Source organism: Buteo buteo, chromosome 26 (genome assembly GCF_964188355.1).
Source record: "Buteo buteo chromosome 26, bButBut1.hap1.1, whole genome shotgun sequence".
Classification (NCBI taxonomy): Eukaryota; Metazoa; Chordata; class Aves; order Accipitriformes; family Accipitridae; genus Buteo; species Buteo buteo.
In genome coordinates, this window is record NC_134196.1 from 16,104,772 (window position 1) to 16,126,156 (window position 21,385).

General features: G+C 39.8%; 2 protein-coding genes across 2 annotated transcripts in view; one reads left to right on the forward strand and one right to left on the reverse strand.

Annotated features, from left to right (window-relative positions):
- The window catches only part of GRIP1 (glutamate receptor interacting protein 1), a 228,559-nt gene extending 225,338 nt beyond the window's left edge, over positions 1 to 3,221 (forward strand). The window contains exons 24-25 of the mRNA XM_075057889.1: positions 681 to 827; positions 1,866 to 3,221. Coding sequence (XP_074913990.1) covers positions 681 to 827; positions 1,866 to 2,102 — 384 coding nt within the window. The 3' untranslated portion in view covers positions 2,103 to 3,221. The remainder of the gene's footprint in view (positions 1 to 680; positions 828 to 1,865) is intronic.
- A 674-nt stretch (positions 3,222 to 3,895) lies between these two features.
- On the reverse strand, positions 3,896 to 21,096 carry HELB (DNA helicase B). Its single transcript, XM_075057891.1, has 13 exons — positions 20,871 to 21,096; positions 19,188 to 19,562; positions 16,489 to 16,715; positions 14,256 to 15,128; positions 13,055 to 13,226; positions 12,114 to 12,255; positions 11,013 to 11,143; positions 9,875 to 9,959; positions 8,351 to 8,410; positions 7,598 to 7,802; positions 6,511 to 6,645; positions 5,770 to 6,216; positions 3,896 to 5,254 (listed from the first exon to the last, which is right to left on the reverse strand). Exons 1-13 carry the CDS (start codon positions 21,073 to 21,075, stop codon positions 5,153 to 5,155), a joined length of 3,159 nt encoding a protein of 1,052 aa, XP_074913992.1. The 5' UTR covers positions 21,076 to 21,096; the 3' UTR covers positions 3,896 to 5,152.
- Positions 21,097 to 21,385: the final 289 nt, after the last annotated feature.

Sequence of the window (21,385 nt, forward strand, 5' to 3'; positions counted from 1 at the left end):
TGTGAGGACTTGTTCTCTGAACACCTGAAAAAACTTCTCCTAATAGTTTTATTAACTTGTATATTTCCTGCTTTTGAACAACAGTCTCTTGGCTATGTAAGACCACTGCAAGCTCTTTCAGAAGGAGCCGCCTTAGTACTTTCTGAAAAGGTTGCATTACAACGCTTACACTGAGCACATTTGAGATTAGGCTTTACAGGGTGGACCATTGCCTGGCCAAAACCAGGCTGGCTGGGGCTCACGGTGCTGGTGGTGTTGATGCCCTCTGGAAGTTTTGGAAGACATGACACCAGTTGCTTTGTTGAGGCCAGGTCTTCATCCCTGAAGCAAAACTAAACCTAATCTTGTACTCAGATCCTGGCAACCAGAGAACAGGGAACAAAAAACTAAGACTCAAAAAAATGACACCACGAAAGGTGGGATAAATACCACAAATTTCCAGCTGACAAGCAGAAGTGAAAAGGGCTGTTTGTTACTGAAGAATAAGGTGGCTTCTGAGAATATAAGGTCAAAATGGGAACAACTCTTACTACTGTAAGTACCAAATAGTAGGTAAGTGATCTCTCTACTGTGGAAAAAAAAAGCACCAAAACCAGGAAGGAAGCCTGTCTAATGCATGTAGAAATGTGGACAAACTTTTTTTTTTTCCCCCTTCTCATAGTGTTACATCACCTCCACAGGTAACTTTGTACAAGGACTCTGATGGAGAAGACTTTGGGTTCAGTGTCTCAGATGGTTTATTGGAAAAAGGAGTGTATGTTAAAAACATTCGACCAGCTGGCCCTGGCGATCTGGGAGGTTTAAAACCATACGACAGACTTCTACAGGTAATGCTTATGGCACCACACAGGCTTAGCGTGACGGGACGTGACACTGATTATTTTGTAGAAATATTTGTAACCACACTGCAGGCTATTTGGGTATCTACATGGGCGTCATCGTAGAAAACTGCACAAAGTGTTTTCATCACTTATTTGGAACAGCCTTATCGACATTGCTTACTGTATTTTAAATGATGAGCAGTACTGTTGTTCTGCATTTCTGCTGGGAAGGGATGTGTCTAGGAGGACGGGAAGAAGGACAAATGATCGTAATTGCTCTGTGCCACAGGCCATGTAAATCGCTTAGAGCCTCCGTAAGAAAAGGCCACGCTTCATGGTGACTTGGGCTTTTATGCAGTGGCACTAAGGCTAGGTTCTTCTGTAAAGTCCTATTTGAAGAAACAAATAGTTTCAGAATGTTAGGTGTTTCACAACTCCAAAGGAGACATACAAATGCTCACTGGAAGGTTGGCATTTCCCACAGCATTTCCAGACAGATTCGTAATTTTTGCTGTTCTTGATACAGACTTGAGAATTGTTTCTCTGCTTAATCCAAATTGTTGCTTGCCGTAGTTGTAATAATGTAATACTGACTGAGCGCCACACTTCCCCCAGTGCCATGTTGGACCATGCGGGAAAAACTAAATTTCTGTCAACTTAGCCCATTAAAAAACTTTATATATTAATTAAAACCAGAGAAGACCTGAACTGAATTGACATTTTAGATATGACCTGTTGTATTTAAATTAATGAACACCATGACAAACAGAAAAACAATGCGCTGTTAAATGTCATTTATGGAGTGGGCATTGTGACAGCTGCCACCACTGTAAATATACCCCCTTTACATTCTGTGAAAGGGTGAGTAGAAAACTTAACTGGTGTCTTCAGACCGGATGCCATGGTTAAATAGTCTTGTGTAGACGATTCTCTACCTGGAACGTTTTAATCAGGTTCCATAGTCTCAAGGATAAATCTGTTTCCCTTGTGATCTCATTTCTTTTTCCAAAAATGGTAACAAAAATCGATTTTCTAACCGTTCAGGTAAACCACGTTCGCACCAGAGACTTTGACTGCTGTCTAGTTGTGCCCCTCATCGCAGAATCTGGCAATAAGCTGGAACTGGTGATTAGCAGAAACCCGCTGGCATCTCAGAAAGGAAGCTCAGAACAACAGACTTCAGCGAGTGGGGAGTGGAGCGATCAGAACAATGCCTTCCTTCAAAAGAGTGGACATGCTAGTGTTAATGCAGAGACGCGGGATCCTACAAATACATTATAGCAGAAAATCATTTTAGTGGGACATTCAGTAATGAAAGACAATTATGGTGCTAAATCCCTCTAAGATTTCTCTGAGATTGAGACTCAGATGCTATATAGCACTGAAAAGCACAGGAGGTCAGTCTGTCTGTCTCAAGGCTTATATTAATTCTTGGTTAATTTTGAAAATTTTTAATTCTTCATTTAGTCAAGTCATTCCATTCTGAACAGTCTAACATTAGCAACAGTACAAAAAATCATAAGGACCTTTTTCCCCCCCCCAAGTAAGAAACTGGGGAGATGTTTTAAACATGATTTAAATGTTGTTCTCCCTTCAGCAGCAGCTGCTGTTTGAGGGAAAAGCACAGAGTTAACCTCTGGTAACAGCAGTGGTCCAGGTTACATGGTTTTTAAAAACATTTTATTAGAAAGGAACTGTCTGACAGACAAGGAAGAGCAGTATGCTGCACTGGGTTGTCTTGTTAAACGGCTAGATCTGTAATTTTGGGGACCTTTATTCTGCCGGCAAGAAGGGTGCATGGTGTAGAAGTTTTAACAAAATGGTTGCAGGAAGCTGCAGTATGCGGTGAATGTTACTCCCCCACCTTGGTAAATTCTGTTACAGCGTATGTTACTCCCTATGCAATGAAATATTTAATGGTGTGTCTGGCAACCTGTGGGGATTTTTACACAGAGACCTTTTTAGTGGGATAAAACCTCTGAAGGAGGATTACTGATGAGTAAAACTGAAATGAGTTCAGACAAATTAGAGAGGTTTTAAAAGAAAATGGCTTTTTTTAAACTATGTCAATGGAAGATTGATACAAAAGCTCTTTAATGATCCACAAACCTGTAAACTTGTACTGTCACACGTGAGCTTTTTAAGTCGGTCAACAATTTCTTGAAGGGACAAAAGTCCCATTTAATATGCTGTTTTCAGCCTTCTTTATGATAAACATTACCCCCTGCAACACGTTTTTAGAATTTAAAATTGTAAATATATTTTACAAACACATCACACAGATTCTCTCCTCTCCCCCCAAGCAATAAAATACTGCCAGTTGCTTTATATGCTCACCAGCAGCTGCTTTGGTTTATTCCAGTATTCAAGTTGTTATTAGTAATTCTTGTTATTGGTGAATATAAAGATACTGGATTTGTACATTTGTAGAGTCTCCATATCTAAGCAATCACCTTACAGAGTTGTTTCTGGTCACTTTAACCTGTTTAACTGTATCCCTGTTGCTGTTTCCAATACATGAACAAGCTCACCTGCCTTGCACACACAAGTATCTCTGATTTCTATTTCAGCACTGCCAGAGGAGGTCAGAATGACATTCAATACTGAATCATGTTAAAAAAAAAAAAAAAAAAAAGAAAACAACCAACTTCATGAGTCACTTACTTAAATATGTATTTTTATTTGTAACAAATAAGTATTAAACTGTAAAGTATTTTTGTACAAATTTAATACTTTAATAGCATGATATTTATCGTCTATGTTGTTTTTTGAAATTCAAACTGTTGCAAATATTTGTATGGAAAAACTGTATAAATTGAAATAAACAGTGATTTAAAAACATTAAAAATGAGATAGCAATTTTCTACTTAATATTTTTTCCATAGCTGTAGCAAAAAAATACCACCTTTATATTTGTGGTATCATTTTTCCTGCCCTATGTGTAAAAAAAAATTTAATAATTGTTAAAAGCAAGCAAGCTGTCCCAATTTTAGTACGATTTGTCTGATGTTTGATTAATAAGATGACTGTTTGATCTCAAAAATTACAATGCAGCAAGTCACAAAGTACACAAAAAAGGTTGAAAGTGGAATGTTACTTGATTACTTGAACCCCAGCTTGGAATTCTGCTTCTCTTACCAAGATCATTACCAGCATATAACTATTAGCTAAAGCAGCAATGGCAAGTTCTACATCTCTTCCAAGTACAAATTGGGAAAAAGTTTCTGTGTCACTGGTTGGAACTTTCCTGTGCTATTTATAACAAGATTAAAATCCATACTCCGATGAAGCTTCATGGCTGTAGTTCTGCCACATTGGAAAAATCTAAAGGAGTCCCCTTTATGAACTGTTATTTTTTGACTTGAGCAAACTGCAGTTTGGGCACACCAGTTAGTTACAGCTTCTCATCAATTCTGTACCATCAGGAGGTGGATGAATCTTGAGATGGATGGCTACAGTCTTTAGACTTAGAAATCCCTGTGTGTTTTTTAAGGGAAGGTCTGGAATCTGTAAGACCTGTAAGTTCATTGTCGTAGTTTAACCCCAGCCAGCAACTAAGCCCCATGCAGCCGCTCGCTCACTCCCCCCCATCCATTGGGATGGGGGAGAAAATCGGGAAAAAGAAGTAAAACTCGTGGGTTGAGATAAGAATGGTTTAATAGAACAGAAAAGAAGAAACTAATAATGATAATGATAACACTAATAAAATGACAACAGTAGTAATAAAAGGATTGGAATGTACAAATAATGCGCAGGGCAATTGCTCACCACCCGCCGACCGACACCCAGCCAGTCCCTGAGCGGCAATTCCCCGCCCCCACTTCCCAGTTCCTATACTAAATGGGACATCCCATGGTATGGAATACCCTGTTGGCCAGTTTGGGTCAGCTGCCCTGGCCATGTCCTGTGCCAACTTCTTGTGCCCCTCCAGCTTTCTCGCTGGCTGGGCATGAGAAGCTGAAAAATCCTTGACTTTAGACGAAACATTACTTAGCAACAACTGAAAACATCAGTGTTATCAATGTTCTTCGCATACTGAACTCAAAACAGCACTGTACCAGCTACTAGGAAGACAGTTAACTCTATCCCAGCTGAAACCAGGACATTAATTCTTCACCAAAACAAAAGAATGATAGGATTTTTGATGACTGACACACCAAGGAATCACCTACTAAGAACAGATCACTGAAAATATAAAAGTCTTGCTTTAAAACAAGCTGTTCTTCACAGAACATGCAAATACAGGAAAGCCTTTGAAAATCTGCATACCCTGCTTCCCTTTTCCAAATCTTGAAGGAAACAGGTTCAAGAAAGGTTCACAGCAAGGACAGCTAATGGTTTGTTAGGCTTTTGAAAAGCTTCCTCGGAGTTGGTTGTTCCAAAGTTAGATTCAGAAGTCTGGAAGACTCAAGTGGGGAATCTTGTACTGTTGCCTGCAAAACAAAACAAAATTGTTATCAGAGTTTGAACCAGAACTAAAATACAGTAACATCTTCAGGGAAAAAAACAAAAAAACAAACAAAAAACCACCACCTTTCTCCATGACAGAGCTCAGAAATGCAATATAATGAAAAAAGCATCTGTTAAGCATCTTTGTATAAAAATCAAAGATTAAATTTTATATCAATCTTTCACAGCAAGTCAGCTCCTAAAAACTGACTTCTGTACACAAAGAATAAGCTAATATAGGCTAAGCTAGCCAACGGATCACTCCAGTGACTAACAAGATGTAAAAATTTACTGCTGTTGACATTATAACTTATTTTTCCCTATTAGTCATATATTACTCTGGGAAAACATCTGCCAAACTTGACTGCTTCCATTACTGGTCATCTTGAAAATTACTAAATAAATAATAATAAAACAATCATAACAGTATCTAGGTGACCTGCAGTGGTCAAAGAGCACAGAAGTTTGGGTTAAACTTCCTCAGTAAGGAGATACTTACAGAGGGTGTTTTTGTAGCATCCTCGGAATTCTCTGCAAGAGTTTGTTGTCTTTTATGTGGACTCTGCTGCAGCTTGCTCATCTGCTCTTCTTTATTGAGAACTGCTGACCCTTCCTGTTTAAACAAGTCAGTCAGAGGTGCAGATGGGTCAGGAGCACCTTGAGTTACGGAAACGGACCGAGTCTCAAGTTGACTTTGCCAGCTCTTCGTCAGGGGGGAGGAAGTTAGCTTGGGACAGTTGCTTGCTTCTGCGATTGCCGCTCTCAAAAATGTCTCTAAGCGAGTTTTTCTGGGTATATTCTTGTTAGTGACTGCTCTCCTGAGGTGCAGCTCTTCAGCTATAACATAGACACGGCAGCACCCTCTGGTCACAGCTGTGTACACATGCTGCCAGTGCTGACGGCCAACATTGCCAACCACGTAGACAATGGTTTTTGCCTCAGAACCCTGAAATGTGTTCAAGAACACCTTATCAAATTAAGATCTCCAGTAAGTAGTTTAAAAAAAAAATAAATAAAAAGACAGACAGACAGGTTGACAGTTTACAAGAACAAGGAAGCTGGGGACACCTTCAAGAGTATTTTCTATCCTGCATTCAAGAAATTTTAGTTTTAAGAGAACTTCTTACTCTTTCACATGAAAATACAGTGCATTAGCAAGATAAAGCCATGAGAAAGTTTTATCAGCTCAAAGTTTTGTTTTGTTTGGGGTTTTTTTGGTTTGTTTTGTTGTTTTTTTTACCTGAAATGTGTGAACAGTTCTGGCCCATGCATGTTTTATGTGACACAGATTTTTCAGTGCCTTATACTTCACAGTGAAAGTGGGGCCATACACGCTGCTGATGGTCAAAAAACGCTGTTTATCAGTCTCTACATCCTAAAGAAATAGCACAAGAACACTCAGCAGTAAGGCAGGTTGTATCAGCAGTTTGATCAATGTCTACACATCTGCGTGTGTGCATATGCTAGCTTTCCCTGAAATTACAGTAGCCACAATGTCAACCTAGTGAAATAGTTTCAGAAGACACTAAACCCAAAAGACTGCCATCTTTCACTGACTGCCTTCAAGGAAAATAGTTTCAGTTTCAGAAGACACTAAACCAAAAGACTGCTACCTCTCACTGACTACCTTCAAAAAAAACCAGTTTCACTCTACAGGGCCTACCCTAACTCCTTCTGTTTAGTAAGAAAAATGCTGAGAAAGGAAGTTTTACCCCCCCACCCCCAAAAACTTAGATTATCCTAAGGTGCAATGAAATAATACCAGTGAGGCTGTTTAATGATTTGTTGCCACAAATGGAGAAAAGCCTGCTCTCTCCCGCCAACCCTGTATGGTCCCCCTTCCCCATGCACAAATACTGATGATACTTTCCCTGGACCCTCTGCTGAGTCAACTCAACTCACTGAACCCAGCAGAAAAATACAGGGTTTTGTGTTGCTGGATTTTTTTGGTCAGCTTAGTTTTCTGCCAAAGAAGAACTCAAGGTGTAACGTTAGCTTTGTTCTTTACTCAAGACTACATTCCTACCTATATCCAAAAGATTATGCATTTCAGTTACAATATATTTGAGTATTCACAGAATTTATTTACACTGGACATTAGCAGACCAACTGAAGCACATTTTACAAAAACACGCAGAGATTTTTTTCTTTCATTCTCTATTGTGAGTCAGCCTCTTCCTTGCCTTTCACACAATAGTTTAGCAGGAGAACTAAGTCTGTCTTATGAACTGAAATTATAAAGTGTGAATTGTTCTGTTCTGGGGATTCAACAAGGACTGAATCGGTTACCACGGGTATTTGTGCAAGTTCTTGCAGCAAAGACTTACCCCTGTTATGAAAAATACATCCCCATTGCACAGTCGTTTGCCCTCCTCAGCAGCCTCTGTAGCGTGAGTGGTTTCTCCACTTTTGCTTTCATGGTGCTTAGGATCCTCTCTGAAACCAGAGTCTGGCAATAGATCCTTGAGATACGTATTCCGTGTGCAGACAATCTTGTCATTAATTTGAAATGAAGGTTGGTTTTTATGGTCTCTAGGTCAGAGAGGAGAAGTATCTTTACAAAGTATGCATTTACCATCTCTCAGTATTTCTTCTCCATCCCCTCTCTATACTTGGGCCAGATTAAAAACTTAATAATGTTCAAAAGAGTTAAGACAACTCAAATTTAAAAGAAGTTTCTTGAACTTTTGTAAAACACAGTAATACGGAGTAGCACCAAAATCCTGCTTCCAAAAATATTTCAGAATCTATTTAGAAATCATACAGTGGCAAAAAAATAATCAACCTTGACAGTTTTTTTCAAGTCCATTTTAAATAATTCAGCAGCAACTCAAAATCTTGTAATTCACATAATGACAATTTAAATGAAAGGCAGTTCGTTATCTCTGTTCACAGTCCAGGTTGAGATTAAAGAACCCATCAAAGAAAGTTTATTACATAAATGTTTCTAACATAAATAATCAGACCTAGAAGAAACATTATAAGTTTTATACTCTTATTTTAGGTTGTTGGCCTGGCTGTAACACTTCCAAAAACAAAGTGAGATTGTTCAAAGTAAAAATTGCAAGACACTGGCTTACCTGGTTACATGATTTGAATAGTGTTGGCAGCAAAGTTCATTTATTAGATCGCAATCTTTCCTAAATCATACAAAACAAGAACATGAACAAGATCATGATGTACAAAACATAAAGTTCATGCAATGTCACATTAGCATTAATTTATAAATAATCGAAAAAGCCCATTTTAGCTATGATGATCATCCACCAACAATTAAAAAAAATAGCTGATTCAGAGGTTAGAAGATAGAGCAGTAAAGGAACAGTTTTGTCTAAATACCATAGAAAGTGAGCCAAGGATGTTTGCAATGCACACCTATATTAGCTAGATTTGTTTTTAAGATAAAGAAGGAAACTAAAGAAAAACTAAAGTCTGGATGTATTATTTTCTGTCTGTGGATGTATTAAAAATAGTCAGGTTTATTCGCTTTTTAAAGACCTGGAATTTTAAATGCACATTATGTACCTATAAATATATTCTAGAAGAATCTTACATGGAAATCATTAATAACAGTATTGTACCTGAATGCAGATTGAAGAAATGAAATTGATTTCGGAGTTACTGACCATTCACAACAAACAGGTGAACTAGCTAAAATTTATAAATCGCTTATTTGAACACTAGTAACCTGTAAATAGTGGGTGGTTTTTAATTGCTGAGAAAAGGTTCTTCACAAATAGCAGTGGAAAAGTTTTTTCTTAAGTAAGTACCCTTCTGTGCTGAAGTGTAAGTTTATGGACTATTGGTACTACTGGACATTACATTTATCCCTTCAGTGTTTCTGTGAGGCCATCCATACTATTCACGCTCCTGTCGTGGTTCACATTACCAGTGATTACTAACCTTTCCAATCTTTCTTCAAAGTGTGTTAGAACCCTACACCCCACCCCTTCTTAAATGATGAGTACTGTGCTTCTGAAAACCCAAACTGTAGGCATTCACGACTGCCCAGCAGAAGCACTAATGCCCATCAGATTATGTGACTAAATCTGGCCCTTGTCCCATGGCCAAAATGCAAGTATCTTCTGTCATTTGGTCAATGTCCACCTGTGAAAGAAGCATGTATAGACAGTAGGTTATATGTTCCATCACGCACCCTGGAATTCACACCTGCCATGATGTGATACGTTTGAATATGGACATGTCTTTGTATTTTGCAGGTTCCTCCTGCAGTCAAGCTCCCACTTTTCGCTTCTGAAGAACACTGCACTTCTTTAGCAAACACCACAGCACAAGCTCCCAGAGAATCTACTACAAAAAGCTGACTGCTTAAGTCCATCCTTTTTTTCTTTAGCATAAACAGTACAGATGAACAGGAACATAAAGGCAGAAAAATAACATTAAGCTTATAGAACAATGAAGCAACTCTCCATGGAGAGACTGGGGGGGCAACCAGAAGATACAGGAAAAGACACCTAGCCTGTTGTTCTCTCTAGTAATTTTATGATGTTGCCACTAGTCTCTCCAACTCAACACATTCAGCTCTTTTTGGATTGTGGCTGCTAGCAAGGATTTTTTCAGTATCTGCCTGCATGCTCCGTTACCTTCTGAAAGCAATGAACTGCGATTGTTTGGCATCCTCCAATCCTGGTCCTTTTTTAAGTAAAGCCTTTATAGCAGTTTGCAAATCTGTTTTGGAAGACACAAGAGGTAAGGCATTAAATATGCAGAACAATTTCAGAAAGAAAAATATAATTCAATATGAAATTGCCTTCACTTATTTCTTGCTTCAATGATGTTTCAACTCATTTAAAACAACAACAAAAAAAAAACAAAACACAAAAACACCCACACCCCCTCAAAAAGACACACATCACAAAACACCCACGTACATACTCTCCCAAAAAAAGTATCAATCATGCAGTTATCCCACTATTAAAGTCTCAAAGATGAGTGATATGGAAGGAGAGAAATTATTTCTCTGTGTTAAACAGCTGCATAGAGGGTCTTTCATGCAAAATAAAGTTCTGATACAGCACATTAAAGAGGTAAAGGTAGAACATTTTTAAGCCACAGACCTATACATTTAGATTTCACAGAAGAAGTCCGGTTTTAGTGTTCTGTTTGCTGAGTAAGTTGCTATATTAAGATAAGGTGATGATACTCACTTTTTTTTTTCCCCACATCCCCCCTGAAGCTTTTTGATGCATATAAAGTAGAGGCCACTTAATCCACTTATTCAATAAAGGCCAAAAAAAACAATAAAAAAAACAACTGCCCTAACCCTGACCCGAAAACATTTTAAAGAAATACTGGTGTCCCCTCTGCTTCCGTGTCCCTAATTTGATTCTAGATTTGGCAGCACATTTCTGTCCAACACACCATCCTGTTACAGCTGCTGTTTACTCAAATGATTCACCTCCAAAAAATTCAATCTTTTAAGGTTTGACAGCTCCAGCTACAACATAAAAAGGTGATCACATTTGATTACACTGGTGGAAGCTGTATCACCCCCATTTCAAAACGTAACTGGTGAGCTGGAGCTCTACAGAGTATCCTTTCCACTTAGGGTTCTTGCTGTGTGTACTTATAGAAGGCAAAGGGTAAACTATGAATCTAGCATTTAAATTTATACCACAAACAAAAACAGACTAAAATCTTCCCAAAATGTTAGTTCCAGCCAAATAGTCTATGCTTTACCAAAGGGAAAGTCAAGATCACAAACTGACTTTACACACGTACTGTCACAACCCCCGCCAGCAGGCAAAGTAATAAAAATGAATTTCTTCTCTGGGCTTGGCATTGTCATTTCCTCATTCCAACCAGGAACTTCCAGCACCTCATCAAATTCAGGAAACATCCGCTGAGAGATTCTTGACCAGAGCAATGGAGGGAAAACGGAAAAGAAAAATCATCTCCAGTTAAAGGATTCCAGTGTATCATCATCTACATCAGCCTGAAGTTCACCATTTATAAATTTTTGGTCATCTACTCTACATACACCAAAACCTCTTTCTTCTGATCACAACAATTTCACATTTAAAAAATTGGTAATTTATTCTCTAAACCCTTCAGCACTGCAGCAGATACTTAGTACTACCTATATAGTTCTTTTCATGGGAGCAGACTGGAGTAACACAGAAGTGTTACTGAAAAAAAAAAGTGAGAGTGTTTGTAAAACACTTAGTAGTTCTGGACATGTTGCAAATGTTCAGAATATTCTCAAATTCCTAATCAACATCAAAACATCTCGGGCACTCAGACCTAGATTTTGTTGTCTGAGGTTTAAAAAAAGAAATCATGCACTGACAGTAAACAAGATTATTTCCAGACCAAAAGTAATGCAAATGCTGGAAACATTTAGCGGTTCTAGGTATTAATACAGCAAAAATAAAAACAAACTATGATTTAATGGCCCTTGAAATCTAAACTCTCAATGTAATTCAGCCAGTTTTAGCTGTTGTCACACTTACTAGCAATATCTTTAAAACTTCCTTTTTAGAGAAGCAATTGTAAGTCATTTCAGAAGGCATAAAGTGATTTGTGCATGCACAACTCATTTGAAAACAACAGAGAGTATTTGATAGTGAAATACACCCCATAAAATTCAGGAATATTCCAGCACACACATTTTTTTTGTCCAACAGATACACTTCTGGAAAAATTTGTGGGGTTTTGTTGGTTTGGGGGTTGGTTGGTTTGTTTTTAAAACCAGTGTTACTGATTTTGAATAAGAAACTGTAACAGAAGCAGTACTAGAGAGTCAAATCTGGATGCACTACCATTTTGCAGGTAAAGGACCAGACCTACTACAAGAATGCCTCTTATATAAGAAAATCCCACCTTGATGCATTATCTACAATTAGTTGCGATTCAGCTCTGTGATTAGTTCGCAGTTCCACAGAAAAGCCTCTTGATTTTAGACCCTCAAAGACATCAGCTAACATGTTTCCTGGTGCTATGCTTGGTAGCTGTCTAGTATCACCTAAACAGAATGCAAATTAGTATTTGTGAGAAGCAATTACAGTTCACCTGTTAAAAACTGTCTTGAAAAAAACACACCGGAATTAGTAAAACCTCAACCCTCCCCATAGTAACATGCTTCCTCAATACAATTCACATGAAATAAAACTTTCAAGACTCTAAGAAACATTGTTTGGGGAATCAGGCTGTAGTGTAGTTTAAATTTTTCATATTCATCACTCAGCAATGCTTTACTAGCAGGTGCAAATCGCTCTGCATGATGAACACTGACAGTGATCACATCTTATTCAAACACATTTTGAAAGTTACATATTTAAAAACAAATGCCATAAATGGCACACCAAAAAGCAAACCTCTGAGAAAGCAGGAAATTCTGATTTTACACGTCTTTGTTTTCCTTTCTGAATTAAAACAAGATGATCCTAGCATTAAGAATGAGATGAAACCTCCCTTCTAACATGTGATTAATATGCTAACATTAGCTTCTTTAAATTTAAGGAAGTCAGAAAAGTTTTCCAGTTGCAAGATGTAATAAGCTACCACATGGAAGTCATAAGACTTTCAGAATCAGACAAAACACTGCTAAACAGAGAATGGAGATACTGATACTTTCATAATGACAGTTGAGATGGAAAACTGCATATCTCATCTGACCTCAAGAATAATCAGAAATATCCAAGTACAGAACAATTTAACATTCTGGGGTTTTCAAGAGACAGTGAGACCAGAGGCAGCTCTGATCATAATACACAATATGCAGTGTAAGTATTGTATAATGCTAAATTTGCTGTTTCACTTACCTAGAATAATAAGTTTGGCAAGCTGAGCATTCTCACACAAGAGTTTTAAAACAAAACTAAAAATCCGTACAGACACCAAACTTCCTTCATCCACAATCAGAACCGTCACAGTAGAAAACTTCCACGGCTGTACTTGTCCACTCTGCTTCCACCATTTAAAACTAAAGATGATCTAGAAACAAATTGAAATAAATCAAGCTTTGACACTAATTAACAGTAAACAACTGCCTTATAAAGGTAGCCAGAGTGTGGTACCTCCTAGCGTTGTATTTAGAGCTATTACCGGAAATTCTAAACTCAAACCTGTACAGACTCGGAAGACTCAACCGTTCAGTCTGATTTTCCCCCTTGGTGAGTACATATCTAGCTGAGGTTATCAACACTTACTTACACAAAAGCAGAGAAATGCATCCTTTTTCTTTTTTTTTCTGCGGGGACCCTAAAGGATCTAAGGTCAGCCATTAGGTTGCTCAGTAACAGAACACCTACTGCAACTTGCTGACATTAACAAATCCCCAACATTGCACGGGGAAGGGGAACAGGCAACTATCCAGTCTCCAAAGATAACCTAAGCCTACAGTAGTTCTTATGTTACTAAAATTTTGATTTATACAGGTTATTCCACACCTCCAACGTCTTCTTGGCACCTTCCACTACCTAGGACAACAGAGACTTGACCTAAGTTTATTAATAAAGAGTTTGCTTTCTACTTTTTTCTAGAAAAAATTGTTCATTATTTAACAGTGATTAAGAAAACACTGTGTGAATGAAATTTACCTTATTATTCAACCCCAGGCTACTGATCTCTTCATGTATGTGCAGGTATCAGTATGACTGCTAGGCAACAGGACACTAGAAAACAGGTCTGCCATCTAGAGAGTATTTGTCTTCATAAAACAAAGAAAAAAACCTGAGAAGCTAAAAAGACCAGGTGCCCTAGAAAGGCACAAATTTGAGATGTATACAAGTAGAAAAAAAACCCCAAAGTTACAGCAAATAATGTATTTCAAAGGATTGATTTATGATTCCCCAAAATGTAATACTGACTTCCAAATGCTGACAAGCTGTACCTAAGCATTATCATTAATAGCTACACATTTCATAAGGAAAGTTCGATAACAGGCTTTTTTTTCAAAACAAGAATGGACAATGCCAAAAGGTCTTTCAGAACACAATATAGAAAAAATTTAAAATTCCTTACCTGATGCAGTGTATATGCAGGAAGCTTAGTTTTTTCACTCAAAAGGTTTGCTGCGCTCCCTGTAGGTGCAGTAAATAGTACATTTAAATGTTTTTTTGTGTGCATGGTCTCCGACTCCCAATGACAATCAAAGGTATTCCATTTCTCAGGTGCATCCAGGTCTTCTTCAAAGTCTTTAGAAGCAGCTTCCACTTCTTTTTCTATCTGCATTAAGTGATGAAAAAGGCAGCTAACTATTGTGCTCTTCCCAGAGCCTCCTTTTCCACTTATGATTGTGACAGGATTAGAACAAATCTTTTCCATAGCAATCACCTGATGTGAGTCTACCTCTGCTTTACTTTGGGTACCAGATGTAGACCCTACTTCCTTTTCAGGAAAGGGATTTTCACAGTTATGATTGTTCGGACTATTTTCCTTCAGATACTCCATTTTATGAGCCTGGGTAACATTTATTTTGTTATCTACCAGTTCTCTTGATGTCTCAGAAACATTAAGTATCTTTCTCACATCAACATCCAGTTGCCATGAGCAGTTTGACAGAAGGTCGCCTATATACTTTGCAATGTTTTTTTCAGATTCGTGAAGATCCGGCAGAAACACTAGCTTTTTCTCCCTTATCACTATATTGTGAACTTTCAAAAATTCAAGAGATTGCCAAACATGCTCAATGGACATATCTTTAGATACAAAACGAGCTAATTCCTCTTGATCTTCGTAAGTGTGTCCCATGTCTCTGCACCGTGTCTTGAGTTGATCGTACAGAATTAATGCATTCTTCTGCAAGTCAGGAATCTTCCAGAGGAGATGTTCACACTGACAAAAGGTGGCCCATGTTGCCTCACAGCGAGAAAGGTTCAGCTCCCTGCGGGTAATCTTCTCCCCAAGAAGAATAAAAGCAAACATATATTATTTCAGAAGATGTTAGCCTCTTGCTGAGTAACATTCCTCCTAATAAATACAAATTGCAATTCAGAGGGTTGAGTCTACAAAAATTTATGTATTTCTCATAACGTACGAAGTTACAGTGCTTTTCAAGCTATATGAAAGCAAGATATTTAAGAGTAAGATGGAATGAGAATTCTTCTAAGTCACCCTTCTGTATAAAACAGAAACTTTAAAAATCAAAAACCTGGCTCAGAAATCGGGTATTAGGGAGAACTCGTGCACACCTAATTAGCACAATTTCAGGTAAAGGCACAAAAACTGTAGAGACAGAGCATAGAAAAGGCATCAGCCAGAATACTGTACCCAATTCCGAACATGCTACTTCATGCTATGCAACCTTTACAGAGACCACCGCAAAATAGTGAAAGACTGAGATGTGCAAAAAAGATGAACTATTGAGGGAAAGAAAAATGAATTGGACTTGCTGAGCCTTAAGAGAAAAAGCTGAAGAGAGTTCTCAGGCAATAAAAAACCTGCAGTGAGAACGCAGGTCCTTGGTACAAGAAACAAGAGAGCAACAAGTCTATATTGCATCAAGGAACAGTCAAATTGGACATCAGGAAAAGCTTTTTAAAGGAAAGGCTGTAAAACACTGGAACATATTGGCTAGACTGCTGAATCTCTGAAATTGGAGGTCTTAAAGACAAGTCAGAACATCTGTCAGTAAAAGCATTGGGGGGCTGAAGCAGAGGGATTAACTAATCACATTTCTGAACTATTAAGCAGTAACTCCCATCTGAGGTACAGGAGTGCTAAGGTGAGGTGCAGCGGTCGCACAGCAAGTGTAGCAAAGGAAAACAGGAAGGTAAGCAGCAACCACAAGTCCCATCACAAAAGAGGAGAACCACTAGACCAGATGACCTCTTACAGAGTAACTTATCTATCTTACTATGAAAGCATAGATACTGTTCTATGTATTAAGAACAGAAAATCTCATTTGCTGGTATAAAACTGAACAGGACAACTGAGGGGTTTAAATTAGCTTTCTTACTTTTGGCCCAATTACCTCAATTATTTAATTTTCTGTTCCCTGTAGAAAAGACTAAACAAATGGTTGTAACAAAACCACTTTTACAATCTTCTGAGATGAATTCATTGTAGACCAACTGGGAAAAAAAACCCCTTTGCTAAAACCAAGTCCAGTACATAATCCATTTCCAAATGAACTAAGCTTACCTCCTACAAATACGCAGTTAATAAACTGAGTGTAACTGAAACAGAACTGTATTCTAATGAAGCTCAAATGTAACAAACACCACATTTTTTTACCCTGCTTAACATTACTTACACTGCTGAATCCAAGTTTCCATGGCTCATTCTTTAGTATCTCATCCAATTTTGTTAGCATCTTGTCTTGAAAAGGTACTTCCTCGCCATCTATACCATTGTTTTCTTCAGTCTTTCTTTGCCAACACACCATATTCAACAGACAGGAAAAATGACGTGGCAGAAGAATCGGCAAGAACTCCAGTATCGTCGGAAAAGTCAGAGCTACCAATACCGCCTTCCCTGCAACTGTATGCACCATAAACCAAGAAAGTTTTAAGCAATATACAAAGATATTTGTAAAGGCAATTTAAACTGACTCTGGCTTTTATCATTCTGCCTGCCCTACATCCAAAACATTCCAAATTTCTTTCAGGTTCTTATTCTTTTTAATCCTTTTCAAATTCTTTTAAAGTCTGTTTTCCCTGAACTGCCTTGGGAAAAAATAATGTAAACAGATGACATAAAAACTGCAACTAAATGTACTCATTTGGAAAAGATGTATTATGCACTTGGTTTAAACTGCATACTCCGTAGCATTTTGTAGAAAGTCAGTTCAGACCTCACCACACCTGCCTCTTACCTAAAGATAATTTTCATACAGATGTACAGAAGAACATTTAAAATCCAAAATAAGAAGAGAGGTTTCTAAATCTGTAGTATCAGATCAGTAGAGGAACTTAAGAAAACAGTGCTCTCCACTGGCTTTCTCAATGACCCCAAAAACTTAACCTACCACTTTCCCTGTTTGTATCAGTCTTGGGATCTGCAAAAGGGGGATAATGAAACTGATTTGCTCTATACCTTGCTTTAAAAAACAAATTTCAGAAGAAAATGAGACTTTTATAAGTTTTACCTCTTGGCCAGAAAAAAAAACAAAGACAGACGCAATTTTTAATTAAGTGTTAAGGAAACTCTGTAATTCCAAATATAAAACACCAGTTTTTCTCAGTTAAGTACTTTTTCTCATCACTGTCTTACCTACAGAAAAGCAAAGATAAAACCTTTTCTCTTTAAAGCAAGTACTTAATTTACACATGGAGAATCAACACACCCTATTGCCACACAAAAATATCATGAAGGCTTGAAGAACAAACTGCTCGAGCCCACAACAATTAATTACAACCAGAAAAAAATGTCAATAGTAATAGTAGCAACATGACCCACCAGGGAGGTGGGTTGTTGTTTCTATTGCCCAATGATAGAGAAAGAAGAAAACTTAATTTGTAGTAATTTAAGTTAGATATTAGGAAAAATCCACCAACTAGAAGAACAGTGAACAGGATACCTAGGCACTCTGTGCAATCTTCACACCTGAAGATTCATGAACATACTGGACAAGCCTCAATCAAAAGTGATCCATATATCCCATTAAAACTCACGCAGCGAACGAGATCTGAGTTGCTACCACTATCAATTCCCATCCCTCTGTGGTCATGAAAAGATTTAAAGTCCACAAACAGGGGTTAAGAACTTTTCTACCATCACAAAAACAAAACAAAAAAGCCTCAAAGTCCATAAAATTGTGAAAATTTTCTTCTCCTTATACATGTGATCTGGAGTAAAGTCAGCTCAAGTCTAGCAGAAGCTCTGAACTCTCCTGTTAAGACACGATTTGACCTCCAAAATAGTCACCTCCATCTTTTGACCTGACACTGCCCAGTAAACCAGGTACCAGAAGACTCTGTTTTCTTGCACCTAACAGTAGGTAGACTCAAAGTGTCTGTACAGATTTATGCAGAATTTAGAAGACCTCCTCCGATTCAGAGCACTGAGTCCCCACAGCCCACAGGTGGCTCTGCACAGCACCAACCCAGGACTGCCTGTGTCCACATCAGGAACATGGTATAATGGAAACAGGTCATCAGAGCAAAACAAGAGAGCTAGTGCTGAAGACACATCTTGGACGTCTTGAACTTCTGTATTTCACTGTTTTGCTTCAGACCAGCCACAGTCTGGTCCCACAGACTGAATGCCCATTAGGGGTTAGAGTACCTTAGGTGTGCAACTGGGACACATCTTTTGGGTTTCATCCAGGAGGAATACAGTCAATACTCTTGGAGACTGCCTCACAATGAGGACGAGAGGGATGTTTGCTTCAAAAGCACGGTCTGGATCCAACCTCTGACACTCACGTAGTCACACCAACATAGCCCACAACAGGATCCTCAGCAATCCTGAACTATCTCCATGTGGGGACACTCCAGTGTTTCCGCACTCTGCTCCCCAGCCATGCCAATCTGCTGATGGGCAGGATTCGAATACACTTAGCTTGTTTAGTGCAGCTGATCTGTACTATGGTGAGCTCATTTGCTCTTCCCCTGCACTACAAAGAAGCAGCTATACTATTTCTGAACACATATTTGTCCTAAAAAGCCACCACCATGTTTAAGCAGTGCTAAACCCATTTTTTAATAAGCCTTGTTATATCTGAATAAACTATAGGAAGCCAGCACCAGTGTCTTTGCATCCCTAGCACAGACAATTCTACTTAGTAAGCCTACAGAATTCAGGAAAGTCCTTATGTGTTTCTAACTGTATGCCTATCTTTAATTGATCAGCTGTCCCACTGTCCTCAAATTTAAAAAAAAGAAGAATCTTTGCATATTCAAAATTCATTTGAATATACGCTTCATATGAAGACATGGTGGCTTGAACACAGTATCTGAGATAGAACTCATTAGCTTATAAAACAACCAAAATAGCACAGGATATACCTACATGATTTTGAAACATGGTAGAAGATGTCATAAGCGCTGATGTCTCCTTGATTCTTCCCTGTCTGTAAGTGTGAAACTTGGAACCGTTTTAGTTTTTCTTCAAGATTTCTAAAACTCAGCACAGACCTCCTAGGAAGCCAAGTAAAAAACTTTTTGCTTAAATCCTCAGGAACAGCACATTCCTTAAGAAAGAGCGAAAAAACTTGTTGGTTGTTTTCTTCTATATCAGTCCGCAGAAAGTATGATGGATATCCTTGCATAAAGTACGTTGACCCCCTTTTTTCAGCTTTAATGTTAACTCTCCACCAAGGGTCAACCAATGGAAAACGTCCAACTACTACACACTCCTTTTTAGAGTTGTCTTCTTGTATAACAACTGAATCATTAGAAAGAAAAACAAAACCATTGTTAATTGATAGTCATAAAGATTAAGTTTGGTCTGATTAAAAGAGCTTATTTTTGTCTTTTGTATAAGTTGCAGTATGAAAAGTAAAGCAGGGCTTCTCATAAACTTCCTGATGTCAGTCTTTCCAGTAGTACTTAAAAACAAAAGCAAAACCAACCTCAGAAACAGGCGCTAAAACTGCTTCTCTAAGTGTCAGAACTACAAAATTAAACTTGCAAATGAATATTAAGCCAATTAAACACATTAGCATAGGGTTTAATATCACACTATTTATGCCAAGTCAAGTTTGCAATTCAACTTTAAACAGTTTTGCCACGAAGTATTGCATCACGGTGCCTACATTCTCTTCAGATACACTCGTATACCAAATACTTCCTGCAACTGAAACCACCAAAATTATAAGCAATTAATATAATAAACTCTTGACATTTTGTACAACCTGGTTTGCCTCTTCTTCGCCTCACAAAAATTAATACACCGTTCCTCAATCCATGACTGGGGACTAAATGCTACGACCAGAAGAAAGCGAGCACCTGCGTTTAGCAGGACCTCCTTCTCACCAAACCTGAGTACCAGCAGCTCTATTTATCCAACTTGCCTATTTTGCCCTTGTTACCTAGCTCAGTTCAGCCATTTTTAAAGCAATTTTCGGATAAAATATTCTTGCTAGGCAGAAGTTGCTCCTACGTCACCTGCTTTTCTGAGTAGAAAGTAGAGATTTTTAATGCCGAGTATCAACACTTTTACACCTCACGAAAGAAAAGAAAAATGCATTTTTTTGTGGTTTAGTTCACTTGACAGTTAAAACTTTTATGTTTTCTTACTGTTGCAACACTGCGGCCACACAAAAGCGCCAATTACACCGCCCTCCTCCCGCCGCCCCTGTAAGACTCATCCCCTGCTGCGCGTCGTTTTCCCCTCTCTCGCAGGAACGCAGCAGGCTGGGAAGGCGGGAGTTTCGATTTCATCTCCTCCCGAAAACGTTCCCCGCCGGCGGACAAGAGCCTCCCGGCCCCGGCCGAGAACCCATCGCGGCGGGATGTCGACAGCCGCCTCTCTCTCCACAAGCGCCCGCGCAGTTTGCGCGCCCTCCCCGCCACCCCACCGCCCGCCAGGGCCGGGCCCGCCGCCGACCCCCAGCACAGCCCGCGTCCCGCTCCCAGCCCAAAGCCGCCTCCGAGGGAGGCGGCGGGCAGGGGATGACGCCGGGGGCTGGCTGCCCGCCGGGGGCTGGCTGGCTGCCCGCCCGGCCCCGCTCCGCTCCCGCCGCCCCCTCACCGCCTCGACGCGGGGGCAGCGCGGCCGCCAGCTCCGGCCCGGAATCCTCCAGGAGGGTAGCCTCCTCCATGTACTGCTCCTCCTCGACCTCCTCCTCGGTATCCGAGCCCGCCGCCCACTGCGGAGGCGGCAGCGCCAGCCGCGGGGGCAGCAGCACCCCCCGCAACTCCACCACCGACCCCCGCTGCGGGACGGACGCCGCCATGTCGGTGTCGGTGCCGATGCCGATATCGGTGCCGATGTCGATGCCGGTGCCGCGCCCTGCCCGCCGGATCCCGCCCCACGCCCTTCCCTCCCACAGCCCGGCGCGGAAGAGAGGCGCCGGGCTGGCTGAGGCGGTTCCCTCAGGGGCGGCGGTTCCCTCAGGGGCGGCGGTTCCCTCAGGGGCGGCGGTTCCCTCAGGGGCGGCGGTTCCCTCAGGGGCGGCGGTTCCCTCAGGTGGCGTCGCCCGCTGGGCGCCGGGCGGGTGTTCGCGGCCTCTTCTCCTCCCGGCGGCGGCCGGGCGGCCTGAGGAG

Excerpts from the sequence above, each read along its gene's own strand:
- HELB (XM_075057891.1), bottom strand. The coding sequence starts at position 21,075 with ATGGCGGCGTCCGTCCCGCAGCGGGGGTCGGTGGTGGAGTTGCGGGGG. Across the intron at positions 16,716-19,187 it reads CTACCATGTTTCAAAATCAT|TTGCAGGGAAGGCGGTATTG; the intron begins GTAGGTATATCC and ends TGGTGCATACAG. Across the intron at positions 13,227-14,255 it reads CTGCATATACACTGCATCAG|ATCATCTTTAGTTTTAAATG; the intron begins GTAAGGAATTTT and ends ATTTGTTTCTAG.